This window comes from Heliangelus exortis, chromosome 22 (assembly GCF_036169615.1).
Source record: "Heliangelus exortis chromosome 22, bHelExo1.hap1, whole genome shotgun sequence".
Taxonomy (NCBI): domain Eukaryota; kingdom Metazoa; phylum Chordata; class Aves; order Apodiformes; family Trochilidae; genus Heliangelus; species Heliangelus exortis.
Genome location: NC_092443.1, coordinates 3,606,231 through 3,623,000, shown reverse-complemented (window position 1 = coordinate 3,623,000; position 16,770 = coordinate 3,606,231). Strand labels below are relative to the sequence as shown.

General features: G+C 43.5%; 1 protein-coding gene across 19 annotated transcripts in view; it reads right to left on the bottom strand.

The window, feature by feature from the left end:
- Positions 1-16,770, bottom strand: part of DNM1 (dynamin 1) — a 64,529-nt gene that overhangs the window by 31,091 nt on the left and 16,668 nt on the right. For 15 of the 19 annotated variants that reach the window (XR_011730279.1, XR_011730278.1, XR_011730276.1 and 12 more), the window contains exons 2-10: positions 11,566-11,639; positions 10,311-10,460; positions 9,528-9,731; positions 8,914-9,012; positions 8,441-8,601; positions 7,225-7,367; positions 7,011-7,146; positions 5,761-5,828; positions 4,815-4,953 (exon numbers count right to left, since the gene is read on the bottom strand). Coding sequence is in view for 14 of the 19 variants with exons in the window: in XM_071766284.1 (XP_071622385.1) it covers positions 4,815-4,953; positions 5,761-5,828; positions 7,011-7,146; positions 7,225-7,367; positions 8,441-8,601; positions 8,914-9,012; positions 9,528-9,731; positions 10,311-10,460; positions 11,566-11,639 (1,174 nt within the window). In the remaining 5 variants the exon portion in view is untranslated. Of the gene's footprint in view, positions 1-1,530; positions 1,670-4,814; positions 4,954-5,760; positions 5,829-7,010; positions 7,147-7,224; positions 7,368-8,440; positions 8,602-8,913; positions 9,013-9,527; positions 9,732-10,310; positions 10,461-11,565; positions 11,640-16,770 lie in introns of all 19 variants that reach the window. The other 4 variants (XM_071766285.1, XM_071766291.1, XM_071766293.1 and 1 more) reach the window with 1 other exon arrangement.

Here is a 16,770-nt window from a genome sequence, read left to right as displayed (position 1 = left end):
CCTCCCTTACAAGATTATCTTGGTTTATCACCTTGGAACATCTTCACAAGGTCCTCCACCATTATCACAGATTAAAATCCACAGAGCAAATGGGTATCCAGACACTAATGACATGGTCCAATACAGAAACTGGAATTCAACATTCACAGGGTTTTCATGATCCTTCTTCCTTCCCACCCAGAGCACACATCTCCAGCCAGATGCAGAAAACAGTGTAAGCTATCAAACCTATCAAAATAAAAAGCCCACAAGAAAAACAGGCTGGAAAGGAATTACTCTGCTTGACCACATCAGCCCCCAGAGTCTGGCAAGAGCAGAAGTTTGCAAGAAATAGACTGGGCAGAGCTTGGGGCACATCAAAGATGCCTCCCTAACAGAAATGGAGTATCTAAGAGCAACCAGACCTTACTAGCTCAGCTCTTGCCTTGACTCTGAACTCGTATCAATTCTTATCTTCCCTTCCTTCCCAATTTATGTAAATAGGTTGGCAAGTCTGGCTGTAACCCTGGAAGAGGGAAATTGTAATTTTCAAATCTTAAAATAACCCATGAAGCAGCCCTTTGCAACTCATTTTCCAGAACAAACTTCTGTTGTGCCACAGATATGTTTCTGCCCCCTCACTGGTGAAGTTTTAACACCAATAAATGCCACATCTGCTTTTTTTTTTTTTTTTTTTTTTTTTAAAGAGGCATGTGGTGCCCTCTCCTGGAGGAAGCCATCCTGGGAAACAAACTCACTCCTGCCCCGACCTCTGAGCAGTATCTGACACCCTCCATGTTACTCTGGGCAGTTTCTTTCTCCACCTGCTGCTGTCCTCAGGCTTCACACCAAGGAAAGCATCCAAACTCCCTCCCCACTGAGCACAGTCCATGGAGCAAGACCAGCAGGAGGATGATGCAGAGAGTGTAATGCCAGGAAAAGCTTTTCCCCCAAGCTTTCTGGGACACTAATCTTCTGTTGACTTGGACTATCTCTTGCAGAACCATCCTGCACCTCAAACTCAATAGACTTGTTTTGTCTAAGATACTACTCAAGTAACTATGCAGAAAAGATGAAACCTGCAGACTACTCATGCTGTGGGGACACCAGGTCTTTTTTCTGGCTTTATCTTTTTCAAGAGCATCTGATTTTTTTTTTTTAAGGGGGTCCCAGAAAAAACAAGTTTGAAGTTCCAAACACACAGAGAGTGGTACAGCAAATGGGGCTTGCAAAGGGTTTAATCCACCCTGAGGTGAATGCCACTGAGCCAGACAGAGGCACAGGCTATGCCAGAGTAATGCACTGCATCCCAGCTCACTTCTCAACTAAAGAGCCCATCAGCTGACATCCACGTCTCTCAGCTTGCCTTTAAACTGCTCTAATAATACCTGCAGGTTGCTGCTCTCCTTTAGATGCATCTTTATATGCATCTTCTCTCTCTAGGTTTGCTGGAGTTCCTGGGGGGGGGATTGCGTGGAGAAACAGCATGGACACGTGTGGGTGAGGGGTTGAGTATTGACCTTTCTTTGAGTTTTTTGTTTGTTTCTTTACCTTTTCGCTACACTTTCTGATGGTGGATGTGAGCTCACTCACTACCATATCCACACACTTCAGACTCGGCTCCTTCAACTTCTGCACCTGCTTTTTCACTATGGCTTCAAAAGCGAGGTCAGGCGTGAAGAGACCCGTTCTGCATGGCAGGGGCAGGGTGGGAGGAAGCAACGAGGAAGAAGAAAGCAAAGCAGAGAAAGAGCAGGAGGAAGGAGGAAAGAGGAGGAAGGAAAACGGGAAAGAGAGAAAACACAAGGCAAAATGAGAAGTGAGATTTTGGTTCAATTCCATTAGTTTACTGAACCAGGTGAGCATTGCTATGGGGCCTGTGCACTGCCAAGTATCAGGAGAGTCTACAGGCAAGTGGAAATGGAAAAGGGGGGATGAGGGAGGAGCAGCTGGGCCAGTGAAATGGTGAGCTGTCAAGAGCAAGGTGAATGGATAGAACCCCCAGGAATCAAGTGATCTCTTTCTGAAGGAAAGCTGCTTTGGATTTTAAGACAAAGCTCCTTGCCACAGTGAGCCACTGCCTCTTCCCAGAGGCTCAGCACATCTCATTTCCATTTGTCTCAGGCACTCCCCTTTCCTTCCCACCACAGTTATCCCCTCTTCATGTTTTCCATATTGCAGCTGCAGTCAGCCTGAACAGGAGCCAAACGAAGACTTGAAAAGGTCTGTCACTTGCATCTTGCTCTGCAGAACTTAACAGAATTAATGCCTCTCAGTTTCAGGGATTCAAACTGCTCCCCTTAGTGAGCCTATTAATTTCATTCACCTTTCCTGCAAGATTAAGTTCCTCAGAAAGAACAGATGTACCCACTACTTAAGAAAATGCAAACATACTGTGGGGCATCCACAGGTTTACAAAGCATCAGCCCCAATACAAGTCTTTTTGAGGGCTACAAGGAACTATTTTTCCACTGCATGTGGCCTGAATTCTCAGTGGCTCCACCAGGAAAGAACAGAAAGTCCACAGAAACTAAAGTTACTAAGATACAGCCAAGATAAATCCAATTCCAAACTACTGCATCCGAATAAGTTTTTCATCCCATCATTAACAGTTTAGAGCTTCCACCAGGATGCTCTTTGTTACACATCTGAGAGACTTGTTTTAACATGGAGCATTACTGCTTTGCAAGTGCTTTCAAAAGGACAATGTCCCCTTGACATGGAAAGGACTTCATTGCCTTGCTAAGGTACAGTTAATAGTCAAACCTGGGCTGCCTACAGCTCACAACCAGTCCAGGGCTAGCTATAAATAATCACCACCTAATTTACATCTTATTTCTCCCTGCATCTCATCTTTCACATCTCTACAAGACCGCAAGCAACACCAGTATTAAGACACTCTTCAGCACACATTATACAACCTAAAACTGGTTTGCTGTTTAAGCATCAAAGAGAATACATTACAGGATTCAGTTTCACTGAGGGGTCTCTCTCCAGGTGCCAACAATACCCCTCTTGAACAAAGCAAGGGAATTTCCAGAGTTAAGTTCACATCCTCTGACTCAACAGTGATTTCCTACTAACCCAGTTCCCTGCAAAGCAAAATAGTTTCCCTCCCCAGATTTGGGTGGCCCTGCACAAAAAAAAAAAGAAACTTAAACAAACAAAAAAAAAAGCAGTAACTTACAATAGCCAAGTATCACCTGAATGCCAATATCTTGTCTCTTCAGATACAAAATTGAAACCATGGCTAGCTCTGAAGTCAACCATTAAATTCTGAGTAGTAAGGACCTAAGCTAAAATGGAAGACTTTAATCCTGATTCTGTGATATTTCCTTCCATCCCTGTGATTTCTTCTCCTCCCTTATTTCTCACCTTGCTACACCCACCACCTGATCACTTGAGGAATCTGCCCCTGTCAGAACAGATGGTCTATTCTGAAATTGTCAGTAAAAGAGGAAAGAAAAAGAAACAATGAAGAAAGAAGTGGGAAATGGAGGAAGGATGCAAAGAATAAATGGGAGATTTTTAATAGCAACTGATGGATGGAAAACAAATCAAGAGAAGCTTCAGAGGGCATAAAAAAAGGGCCCTTCTGATCCAGTTAGAAGGCGACTCTGGATACTTGGCAGCCCGAGGGCCTGTGCTTACCTGTCGCCAGGCTCTAATGGCAATTTTCTGGGTGCTCCCCCACAGTCACACACCCCAAGAGAGGACAGCAGGACAGAAAAAGGAAGCTCCTCCAGCACTCTAGAAACCTGAGCACTCTCTCACTGCATCCACTTTGCTTTCCCAGTCTGTCCTGGGGGGCAAAGCATGTGCCTGCATGACTGAGTCCTTCTGCAGAGGCTCTTGGCCCTAAGGACCAGGCATTTCTGCAAACAAGGGCAAGTATCACCACTGGGGCACCTTTCCCACCCTTGCAGAGCCAGGGTGTCAGGCTCTCCAGACACCTCCTGCAATCCCCATTTACCTGCACCTGAACACTCAGTGGCGATTTCATTCTCCAGAGTGCCCATACCACCATCCTAACTGAGGTGCCTTTTCACCAGCACCCAGCCCTGCCTGAAACAGCAAGCCATGGCTGAGAGGAACAGCACAAGTCATCTTATCTTGCTGCCTTTCAACCCCAGCCTGAGAAACAAAAGCTGCCACATCCCAAGGGTAGAATCAAAGCAGGTTCCCTCCCTCAGCCCCAACAAATACCATGTGGATACCAAAGGGCAAAACCTGAAGCCCTCAGAGAGAGCAGGGGGACCCCAGGGGTTGATGAGGACATTTCTAACTTGCTTTCTTCTCAGCCATGTGCTGCTCTTCCAGAATAGGACATGGACCAAGCCAACCAGAAACCAAGCCAAACACCACAGGAATGCTTCCCTGTGATACAGCCCACAGCTATAACTGCTGCAGCCTCTGAAGTTCAGCTCCATACATCCCCCCCAGCCACACAAAGGCTAGTCTGGGATAAACACCCACTTCTACGAGAAGAGAGGGGGGATTTTAAATCCCAGTACCAAAATTTAAAGCAAACGTGGCCACGTAAGGAATAACCTTGGTTTTAGAAAGAATCAGGAGTCATAGTACAGACAGAAGGGTAGCAGAGACATCTCCAGCATCCCTCAGCTCTAAAATATTGAAAGCAGGGCCATGGCCCATGTCCTGAAGCACTTCCCTTCCTGTTTGGCTTGTTGGCTGGATCGCCCCAGGCCGGTACAGCTCAGGTCTAGTCATGCTGAGGAGGTGGCCAGAAACACTGAGTGTGGCTGCAGGCAAATCCCTGCCCAGGTCACAATGCTGCAGGTGGAGGGTGCCAGCTCCATGCTGCCTCTGGTTACCTTCTTGGTGCACTGTCTAACGGTATTGATTAACTCCGTAATGACCATGTCCACGCATTTCAGGCAAGGTTCTTTAATCTTCTTCACCTGCTTTTTCACAATGGTCTCAAAGGCCATGTCGGGTGTGAAGAGACCGGTTCTAAACACCCAGGGTGGGGATAAGACAGAGCAGGAGGGGGAGAAGGGGCAAGGAGAATGTCACAGCGTTACACACACATCTTGGAGCAGGCACCACCACCACTGAAACCCAGCACACGGGGCTGGGGAGTGTTATGTCCCCCAGATAAGCCCTGACTTAAGAATCCATGGAAAATGGGGGATGCTTGGCACCTCCCAGAAAGGAGGTGCTGAGGGCAAAATGGATCCCAGCTTGACAGACTTGGCCAGGCCATGATTTCAGCTCAGCCATCGGGGTCTGTGCTCTAACAGTTATCCTCTGCTGAGGGGAGCACAGGTTTTTCCTAGCTACATCCTGGGGCCACTGGGATCCTGGCAATGGGCATCCCAGTGCTCCCCTGGATCACCAGGGGAGGAGGTGATCATTACTTCTCAGGACACAGTTTTGAGCAGCTAACTGCTGGTTAGAATGGAGGCAGAAAGTGAAAAACTAACATTTTAGTTTTAACTAAATGAAGGACTAGCATAGGCTTGCATCCCTTTCTTCTACCCTTTCTTATGTCTAGCCACAAGGAGGGAAAATATGTCTAGTCACCCAAGCAGTTTTACCTTTTAGGCTTCTGCAACTCTCACATGGGAAGAGAAAGCAAACTGACTTGGGATGATTGTCCCTACTCCCAGCTTCAAGCCAGTGGGGTGGGTTCAAGGAGGTTCTCCCTCCCCCTTTGTCTGACCTACCGTACCTCTGAAGTCTTCAACTCCATTCAGAAGGTCTAGAGGTATTTACAAGGTTATGCAGCCAAAGGTCTGCCTAGCATGTGATACGTGCCTGATACCATGGATGTTCTTGATGGCATAGCTGATCTCCCGCCGCAGCTCCTTCTCATCAAACTCCATCTGTACCAAGAAAGAATTTTATCAGAAACTGCCTTGAGACTTTTTTATGCAGCCCCAGGATACCCAGCAGCATGCTTTGCAAAGATGTTCCACGCCAGCACAATCATGTGACAGATGAGTTATCAGCTCAAGCGTTGGGTACAGAATTCAGCCACAGAGCCTCAATTGCCAGTGCAGACATCCTGGACAAATACGAATAGCTGAAGGGCTACAGTTACAGATGCCAAGTCCCAGAAGCTCTCAAGGAGCTTCTTTGAGATGAAGCAATAGGACTGAAGTGCTAGATTGCTTTCTAAAACAAACTGATGTGTCTCTCAAGACTTGGCATGAAGTCTTGGCAGCTGTTTTATCAGTGAACACAACAAATAGATTTACTATTCACATTAAAAAATTTATTATCCAATACAAGGTAGGCTCTTGAGTTTCATTAAAAAGACAATATTGTTCAAACAGAAAAAATGAAGCAAAATGGAGAAAATCCAGGAGGGGAATTATTTGGTTCTTGATTCTATTGCAACTGACATTAAGAAGTTTTTTCCTACCACTTCTGATCAGGTTAGTTTGCTTTGTGATGCAAAAAAAACCCAATTATTTGATTAAAATCGTCTTCAACTCTTAACACAGTAGAACAGTTTCTACACTGTTCTCACCTCTAGGCCATTGATATGGGACAGGCAGAACTAATCCCAGGCATATCTACATCCACTTTTCTACTTGAATATCTACTAGGGCATCCTTAGGTCTAGCCTGGTGCTCAGGATCAAGGCACTACAAGTTTCAGCACCATTCATACTATGTTGAAATTCAAAGAATTTTTGACACAACATATCTGCAAGGACATTCAGTCATTTATTTACTATTGTTTGTGTTAAAGGAAGTTAGTTTGCACATTTAATTTAGCATTTAGGATTTAAACAAAAGATATATTGTCATTTAATTAAGAGAAATTAAAGTTCTGTCAAAATGACAGGGACTGAGGGAAAGGTCTGCACTATGAGAAGGCTCCCATAAAGGAGACAAAATAAGTAAAAAAAAGGTGATAAAAGGAAAAGCATGAAACAAAGTAGTCAAAGGAAATGATGAGAGATACCAAGAAGAGTAAGGTGACAGACAAAAGAGGTAAGAAAACAGGCAAGAAGATAGAGTGGGTGATTCCCTCTGAGAAGCAGAGGGAAGCAGTACCTTCACCAGTTCAAAGGGGAAACGCTCATGGAAGATGCGGTTAATCCTGGCTCCTCCCGACAGCTCATAGGTATCAATCTGGTCTCCAGAGCCTTCAATGCGTTTCTCAAAGTCCACAGCAAACTGCTGAACCATCCTGAAAGATAATAAAAAGCATGAAGGAGAAGTCACGGCTGAGCAGTCACCTCCAGGGAGGGCCATGCAGCTGACTTACTGAAGCAGAGCTTTGGTCTTGCGCGCGGGGTCATCAGGGCGAAAGTTCTTGTACTCCTCTACCTCCTTCTCAATGGAGAGAAGCTGGCTTTGGAGCTTGTTCCTCAGCCCTGGCAGGGTGTCACGGATATGGTTGGTCAATTGCTGCATAAAAAGAAGGTTTAAGATGATAATAAACCTCTAGGTGGTTATTGGGAAGAGTCTGCTACCTCCACGCCTCAAAATAAAGAGGAAGGCTCCTCTCTTCTGTTTTCAGTCCTGCTGAGTGGTCCTAATAAAAGTCTGCCACAGGATAGATACCAGTTATGACCTGGGTGTCTCCTGCCTCCCCAGCTCCCACCTCTTGCAGCCCTGTTCTTGACCATTTTACCTCCTTGTCTGGTACAGAACTCTCACTCATACAACCCTGCTGTCTCCAGCCCAATAACAGCTTCACGTACAAGTATTAACATTTGCTATTTACACCAAGAAAACTGTCTTCAGATTAGCACTCCACTGACAGTCAAAATGATGGTTAAGCTCTTTTGCAACAAGAAGGGTGCCAAGGCAATGTGGAAGGAGCCAAACCCTCTAAATAAAAGGGCTTCCACAGAGCACAGCTGGGAAAAATTCAAGTTTAAGGGTGAGTATTTAAATAAGGGGGGAAAAGGACAAAGTAATTCTTCACTAAAGGGAGTATTTCAATGGAGCTGAGACAGAAGCAACAGTAAGTTGCTCCTGTATGAGACAGGAGATAAGAGCCTTAACAGACTGGAAAAATTACTACCACTATCACATTTTAAATCAATCTCTGAAGCTTACTGTTAGGTACAGAGGCCACTAGAAATTTAGAAGCGATCTTTTAGCTTAACCAGAGCAACTTTGCATCCTTACAGTGTAAGTGTCATGAATCAACCACTGATTTTGCATCAGAGGCATGAGAGGATAAAGCAGTGTTCTGCCTGTGGTGTGTAAGCTCTATTATTGGCCTTAATGTATAATAATATTGATAGAATGAAACAATTCAGGCACACTTCAGAAGACCTGGACCTAAAATGTATTTTATGATGCAGCAAAGGGAGAGTTAACTCTCACAAGTCTTCCCACAGGAAAACCTTTTATCAGCTAACCACAAAGTTTTTGCTTTCCCTGTATTCTTCCATCTCAGAAGAGCCCTGCTGGCCAGCCTCCCCGTTGCTGTGGCACAGTGGGCAGCTGTTCACAACTCCTGACAGTACCTGGTTCAACACTTTCTGCAGGTAGGGGGTTCCCATGCGATCAGCAATGTGTCTGTAGGCTGGGTGGGAGAGAAAAAATTTCCTCTCTGCAGCCAGAGCTGCCTGAATGTCCTTCTTGCCATCAATGTCCTTCTGACTTCTGTTGACTACACCGATGTAACCTGTAGAGTGGGGTTAGAGATCAGGTGGTTGCAATGATGAGTGTAAACAGGACTCAGACTGAGAAAGAAGTGCTGGCAGCACTGCAAAAGGGAAATTCTAGTGGCAACATATTATTAGGAGCAAATTGGAATAGTTTAAAGCTAGAAGTTCCTCTGAATGGCCCTTGGGTTCTGATATTTTGGTGTGAAGGACAAAAATTATTATGCAACAGATTATTTATTAGTCTTTCCCCAATCACAAGATGTACCCCAGACTCATTCATTTGAGGCTCCTCTGTTGAAGTCCTTAGGACAAAGCACAAGGAAACATACCTCTACGAAGAGGGAGTAATTTATTTTCTAGTACATCTCGTGCATCAGTTCCCTCATCCATAAGATCCAGCTTAGTGATGACTCCAATAGTGCGTTGCCCTATGGAAAAAAACACAACCATCCTTGATCAAGTAAAGAACCCATTTAACTTTTATTCTGTTCACAGAGCTTAGATTGCCTAACCTGGCTACTCAAGTGCTCTTGAACTCCCACTACAGTTCCCATCACACAAAAGATGCCATGAGAGCAAAACAATCAAGCTCAGTTCTCAACCCTATCCTGCTGAAACACATGTGCTATGCCATAGCAGAAGGATTTTAGTGCAGATTTCTCTATTTTTCTCCAGGCAGAGTAAAGATGACTAAACAAAACCTCTTCAGAAATGGAGCTCAGACAAAAGAAGAAAAAGAGAGTAACAAAAATTCTATTACAGTAGCTCTAAACACTAAAATTCTAAAATTCACTAAACACCTCTCAGAAGAATGTGTGTTGGTAAAGATACAAAGCAAGACAACAGACAGGAGTCCCCAGCTACTGGGCTTATCACAGCCAAAAGGTACAAGTAAAATCAGGCCACTGTTTACTAATGCCATACTAAATTAAGAAATATTTACCTTGAGGATCCACCTCCTTAGCAATCTTCAGGGCATCAGAATTGGCCAAATCAGAGTTGGCTGGGGATACTGCCAGGATGAGGCAATTCTCTTTGGTGACAAACTGCATGAGCATATCTCGGATCTGAAACTCGATGTCAGGGGGCTGGTCCCCTACTGGGACTTTTGTCATACCCGGCAGATCCACCAAGGTGAGGTTCAGGACTAGATGTAGGAAACAGGAAATAGCACAGGGAAAGCTGAAGTAAGAATTCTGGTCTATAAGAAGTACCTGTTGCTTAAGTGTCTCCAATCTATAATAGGCATAAGAGATATAACACAGAAGTACCCAGAAGCTTTCCCATTTCTCTTACTGCTGAGTATTAATTAGTTGCTACTTGTTACTGGTCATGGTTGTCAATGATCTCACTATCCTTTCCCTTAAGTCACTTCTCTCCACACTGATAAGGAAAAGTGTGCCCTCAAAGGCTTTCCACACATGCTATACTGAAAGGGAAGGGATGACTGCAGAGGAACAAGGAACAGCCTCAGGAATAAGTTTCTGCACTGACATCAGTTGTTTCAAGAAGAAGTTCTACCAGCAGTCAGATCCTTCAGCTGACAGACAAACCTACTCTAGCAGCATGGCCAAGGCTGGCAGCTTGATGCAGCACAGTCCAGGCACATGGAGATTAAAGACAAACACAAGCACACTCCTCATTTAATCTCTTCTGTCTGCCTTTGCTCCATAACAAAGTAGCAGCCTGCCCCACCTACCTCCTGACTCAGTGCATTAAAACTCACCATGGGGAGAGTAGACTCGAAGGTTGATGGGCACAGGGGAAATCCCTTTGTTGGAGCCAGTAACACGATCAGTTTCAGCCTCAATCTCCAAACGGACCTCCTCAAAATCAGTGAATTTCTTTCCTTTGCAGTGTAGAAATTCGCCATATTCTGGTTAAACAGAAGCATAGAGTCAGGAACAGCCATTGAAATAAAAAGAAACACAAATAATGAAAATACACAACCCCAGGCAAAACTAAAAGCAGTTGAAAGGTTGAAGTCTGGTGAGGGCTTTTCCCACAGTGACCTGGCAGGCCAGCATGGAAGTTGGTGCAGACACATTACTGATCAACATCAGAGAGAATTCAGTTGAGTCCAACATCTTCATGAGCCAGAATCTGTCTCAGCAGAGATGGCATCCTCACTTGTCTTCATTCAAAAAATAATCCAGGACCTTCTCTGTTAATACTGAGGAAATTTAGCATGCACTTGCCTGCAGCAGCAGTGACTTCTGCAACTACACTTGGAGATACCTTGGTACACAGAAGAATTTGAACTAGCTCTGTATCAAACTGCTGGGGGTAAATAACAGACTCATTATAAGATCAGACTCAAGAGAGTGAGAAAACCAAACTTTGCTCTTTACATCATTTTGAACTGGCTGGTGGTTGAGGTTTTTTGTGTGTCAGTCCTCGACTAGGCAAGCCAATCTAAGAACCCTCTGTTTCAGTCTTAAAAGCTTCCAAAAAATCAACTTGTTTGCTTACTGTAGACAAGAGGGCAGCTGTGGATAGATCAAGTTCATCTGACAAAAGAAGACCACATTGAATGAGATCTTAAGGGGAACAGTAATGAAAATATCTTGCAAACAAGTAGCAGAACCAGGGAGCTGCCCAAAAGACCAGACACAGAACTCCAGTTTTTTCCTTTCCAGATCTCAGTGCCCTCACATTAAAATCTTATTTATTGGCATGGTTCTCTGGCTTTTAGGTCTTATATACTCAGAGGAGTTACAGCTGCACAGGCAAAGGGAAACTGTGGTAAGCCTGTGCATGCATTCTTGCCTAATAAATTAAAATAAAATAAAGCAGTATTTTGCTTCTTTGCACTTAATACAACCGGGGTTACACAGGTAGAACTGAAAACCAACTGCAGGTCACTTTTACTGTGGAAAATTCATATTTATTTCAGACGGAGCAGTGCCACTGATCAAATAGGACCTTTCTAGACTCAGACAGCAATCCAGCTGGACACACAGGGACGGGAACTCACGTACCTGTGCTGGAGTTCACCAGCTGCAGGACCAGTGGGCGTCTGGTTACGATGCCAGATCCACGTGGCAGAAAGTCCCTGAAATGAAACAGGAAGTTTCAGATGAGTGAATGATCGTTTCCTTCCCCTTTTCACAGCTTTTCTGCTTCTATAAGCATTCCAACAGGGAGTCTTAGCCCTGGGCACGAAAAAGCTGAAGGCATTAAAAACCAAGTGCTCCTTTTCAAGGAGGGTAAGAGCTCCTTGTCCTGAGGAAGCCCATACTCCCAGCACATCCCCTCTAATTCTCTCTGTAACAGCCACAGCTCCTCTGGCTCATGTTTCAAGCTAACTAACAAGCTCATTTAATACAGCTGTCTCTACTTTGGAAAAAGTTAATCTCTTCCATCAGAAAGAAAAAGAAGTTGAAGCAGAGCCTAAAAACTAGTGTACCACCTTTTGAGAAAATTGAATTACCCAAACTACAAGAAAATTATGCATCCCCTGCACTTGGGAGCTTAAGAAGACACCACATTGTTCCAGCATGCAAACACCATACATGTGAAAAATAAACAGCAGCTAAAGACTTGCCTCCACCCAGAATTTCTCCTGGCTAACTTACTCAAGGCTTAAGCATTGCCAAGCCTAAAGCAACAGCAGCAGCTTCCCTCCACATTCACAAAAATCCTGAAATTTTGTGTATTTCAAATCATTCCAAAGGAAGGGAACCTTTCACTGTCCTTCTCCAAATGCTGACTTAGCAGCCACAGCCCACAAGTTCTCCTTTGCTTTTTGTTTTTCCAAATCCAAGTGCTTTGAGCAAAGCTAAGCACACTCATTCCATCTGCCCATGACCTTGCTAGTTTGTGGCCTGGTTTTCAAGTACTCAGCTGCTCATGTGGCTCCCCAAGAGCCACCAAGCATTTATGAAACCATCAGTGTTTGCTTCCTTGCCTAGAGGGAGAAGCTTCACTTCAAAGCATGATTTGTACAGCATGAACATATCTTTCTTTGCTCAAGGAAGCCTTACTTATGTAATTTGGATTCTGGCACACAATTCTACCTCCCTTCATAATTCAGTCGTGATTCTAACAACTCTGGTGAATGAGAACTCCATCATTCTAGCAGCTTTAAGCTGTCTTAGCACCATTCCTATAGATATTGGTGATCAATGGTGAAAAAGTCCTACCCTAGCACCAGCAACAAATCCATCTGAGCTGCACTGGCTTCGAACTTACTGTGTCTGAGAAAAGGTATCCTAGTGCTATAGATTCCCTTTCTAGCACACTGAGACAACTCTCAAGCTATTGATCTCTAAATTGCAGCATCAAATCCCATTCTACTGTAGGAAAGGCAGAATTGTCATTTATAAGAATGATCCCTCTAGGAATTAAGATTCCACTCATGTTGTGCTCCATGTTTTCCTCAAGTTTTCTGCTTTGGCCAAGGTCTTATCTCTTTGCTGTCCTTGCCACAGCTACAAAGGCAAAAACTCAAGGCAAAGGCAGATGGAAAACCCATGTGGCACCAGGGTCCCAGCATTATAAAAATTATTAAATTTATAGTGTTAACTGAGTGAGGACCTTGGCTATTACAAGTAATAAAAACTAATTCCTCAGACAAGGCAACAAATCCAACAGCCAAATTTGATCACCTATATCAACAGTCATAGTTCTCCTTTAGTTCTGACTGAAAATGTGTGTACCCTGATAACCTATCAGAAAATGAATGTGTGTTCCTATCTACAAACTATCTGGAGGTACATGCAGTTCAACTTCTTTAGTTTTCTCTACACTTGACTCCTGGTAAAAATTGCAGCCAAAAAGCTTCATTAAAAAACCCAAAACTGATGCAAGTATCACCTTATTGTACCTATACATTTCCTATTCTTCTTCACTGCCTTTCTCTCTACAGTCTTTCAGACAAACTCCTTCCTTATCCAGCTACAGTTGAGCCTTTCAAATCAGATACTGAGATATCTAGATCAGGAAATTCTGTGGGAAGCTGACTGGGCACCAAGGAGTAGGCAGTGTATGGGAGTCTTGCTTAACCCCTCTTGGAGGAGGCATAATCAATTCCTTCTGTAAATAAACTGCATAAGATCATGTGTGACATGGACAATATTCCCAGCACAGCTTCTCAGTGCACTTAGCAGACCAGGAGAAGGATCGACACACACACCCTGCTCTACAAAGAGCAGCACAAAGCCATGGAATTAAGTCAGAATCAGGGAAATGATACAAGATATCATACAAGATGACCTGGGCAGAAAAGAACATAAGGGTTAAACTGGCTTAATCAGTTCCAGCAGGGGAGGTGTAAGGTAGCAAGGCTGGGGGAAGAAACAAAGATGGAATGAGTTTTCAGAGTTAAGATGCTATAAAGCTCTGCATGCTGGAACAAGGAGGGCAGCAGGGATTCCACTTTTAAGATGAGGCAGCCCCTAGCATGACATCAAAAGCAGCTTCATTACATACATCACTACACAAGACTTTGTGCCTGAAGTATGTTTATTCAGTTGGAAAACCTTCTTTTCCTCTTTTGCTTTGCATCTTACTTTTTGTTGTTGTTGTTGCTTTGTTTGTAACGTGCAGAAGTGGCATGACAACATTTGATTTCTTTTGCTTTTAAGCAGGAATACACACTGTGCCACTTCTTCAGGCACACTTCATCCAGAAAAAAGTAAAGTAGCAGCTAAAACAGGTAGAGAAGCTGTATGCAGGGAACAAAAATACTCAGTTTGCTTGTATCTTTACTGTTCAGCTATTGACTCAAAATTCCCTTTCAAGATACTGAGCTATCAGTTCTAGCAATGCAATTCCAAGCATTTTATCAGTCAGAAAACTAGGCCCAGGTCAGCTACATTCCCCAAATGATTCCCAAAATTTTAGGCAGGGAAATGACCTGAAAATGCATTCATTGGTAAATTTTGCATTGCTCCCTTCTGAAGTGCTTACACATGCTCTCAACTAACAACCTCCCCAGGCCAAACCCAATCGCATCATCCCTTCCAGTCTTATTTCTATTTTAGTGTGCAGAGCTGCATTAAAGCACAGATTTGGGCTGAAAGCTGCATTAGTAACACAATAGTAAAATAATATTTGAGGGATGGAAAACAATCTAGCAGTTACTGTAGAGCAACATTCAAACAAAATCCAAACACATTGGAAACATTAAATGTATTGTTGCATGACATCAAGATTGCTTTTATCAGGACACAGGAGACTTGAGGTTTCCCTACTAGTTTGTTGGTTTTTTTTTTTATTAAAGACAGACACTCTATATGAAAAACCTCTGTGCATTAGGTATCTTGGAATGCCACAGAAGAAAAGGTTCTGTTGATGACAGGAAAAGCACGTTTGCTCTGTAAACAAGTTTCAGAGTTTATTTAATGGCTTTCACAGTACAGAGAATTGAAGCTCGAGGTAATATGGACCAAAGACATTTTCCTTTAGCTTGTTTATAAGATACACAGGAAATCAACAGACTGCTTGTAAAATTCAACATATTATGGAAAGAGAAAGCATTGATAGATGCAATCAAAAAAGTAGGACGGTTCCCATATGAAGTTTGGTACTTCCTGAGGAGGCACAAACTGAAACTTTCAGACATGTTTCTTGTATTTATTTATTGCTATTACAATGAAAAAAAAAAAGTGACTATCTCCATTGATAGAAGATCCCTGCATGAGCTGGCTTGCTGCAGTAAGGCCACATTTGTTGCTAAAGAACACAATTTGTTAGTTAAAAACCCAAAACTTATTTACTCCTTTGGTCAAACACTTGTTTGTTAGTAAGAAGCCCCCTGAGGTTTGCAAAAAGATCACTATGTAGTACTGACAAAAAAAAATTCATTTCAGCTCTAAACATACCTCTGAGAGGAGACTGCATGGATGCAGGTCTGCAGAGACAAACCCTACAGAAACACTGGTTTTGCTCCTATGCTCTAGAAACCACAACATGGCTGGACAAGAAGGCTTCCTGCAATCCTTTACATGGCACTAAGGCATTTTTAGCAGTCTAGATCTCAACCCACTGAGAACTCACTTTCAGAACTGACAGATACATAGAAAATCCACACACAAACACCACCTCAGTCCTGGTGCTCCTTCATACCAGACCTCATCCAGATCTGCTGGAAGGTAGAACAATGGTGCAGGAACTGCCCTTGACTGCACCTTCTTGATCTGATCCTTTAAGTGACATGCAAGCACATTCACAAGCAATCCCATAACTCAGATATGAGGCAAGAACAAGGATAATTTTGTTCTTTCCTCTGCCAGCCAGATTATCAACAAGACTGCATTACAGATTTAGACTTTTTCCTGTTGACTTCATGGCTTCTTCATCCTATCATTCCTGAACCAAATTACTTCTCAAATGAAAAAAAACAAAAAACAAAGCAGGCCAATGTGAACAGCAAGTCTTTAAAAGCAGGTGCACAATGAACAAAAGCACTGATCATCCTGCTATTCTGTTTTTCTCTGACTTTAGTTTTCATGCTGCATCACAAGAACTTGGGCACCAGTTCTGCAGACTCAGTCCCATGGTAAATCTCATTCCTAGGGAGCCACATTTTTTTCCATTAAGGTTAGCACTTTTAGACTCAGGAATTTAAACCAGGGGATGAGTGTTATTTATCTGCTCATCTCCACAGCACAACAGGGTGCCTAGTCTTGACCCACAGTGAGAGAGAACAATTGCATGTGCACTTGGTGTAATTTCTTAGAGTGGAAAGGGTACTGGTGACACAATGGATACATATAGAAATAGAGATCTATTGTAGAGTACACCCCATCCCAGGATACTGGCAATGTTATTGCACACAATGATTCGTTATTCAAGAAGACAATTGTGAAAAATAAAGACAGGCAATAGTTCATGAGTGTTATCATGATATATGTTAGCAGAAACAAAAAAAATTAAAGAGAGGGCTTTCCACTGCCTTGTACCTTGGGTTCCTATTTACAGTAGCCCAAAGGGAGGTTAACACTATTGTGTGTCTTGGAACACTTACAATTGCTTTGTTAAATAGTCCTGGTGCCCAAACAGCATCTCCAGCACCTACCCAGTTCTCCCCAGATCAGTGGTCAAGCCAAGCACCCCTCTTCAGTTTCAGGAGTTTGCTGCACATCAGGTATGTTCCCAGAGGCTGTCCTGCCAACTTCACAGGTGCTGTCTGAGCAGGGCAAAACATAATCACTAACCTAAGCTGGACCCATTTGCAGCAT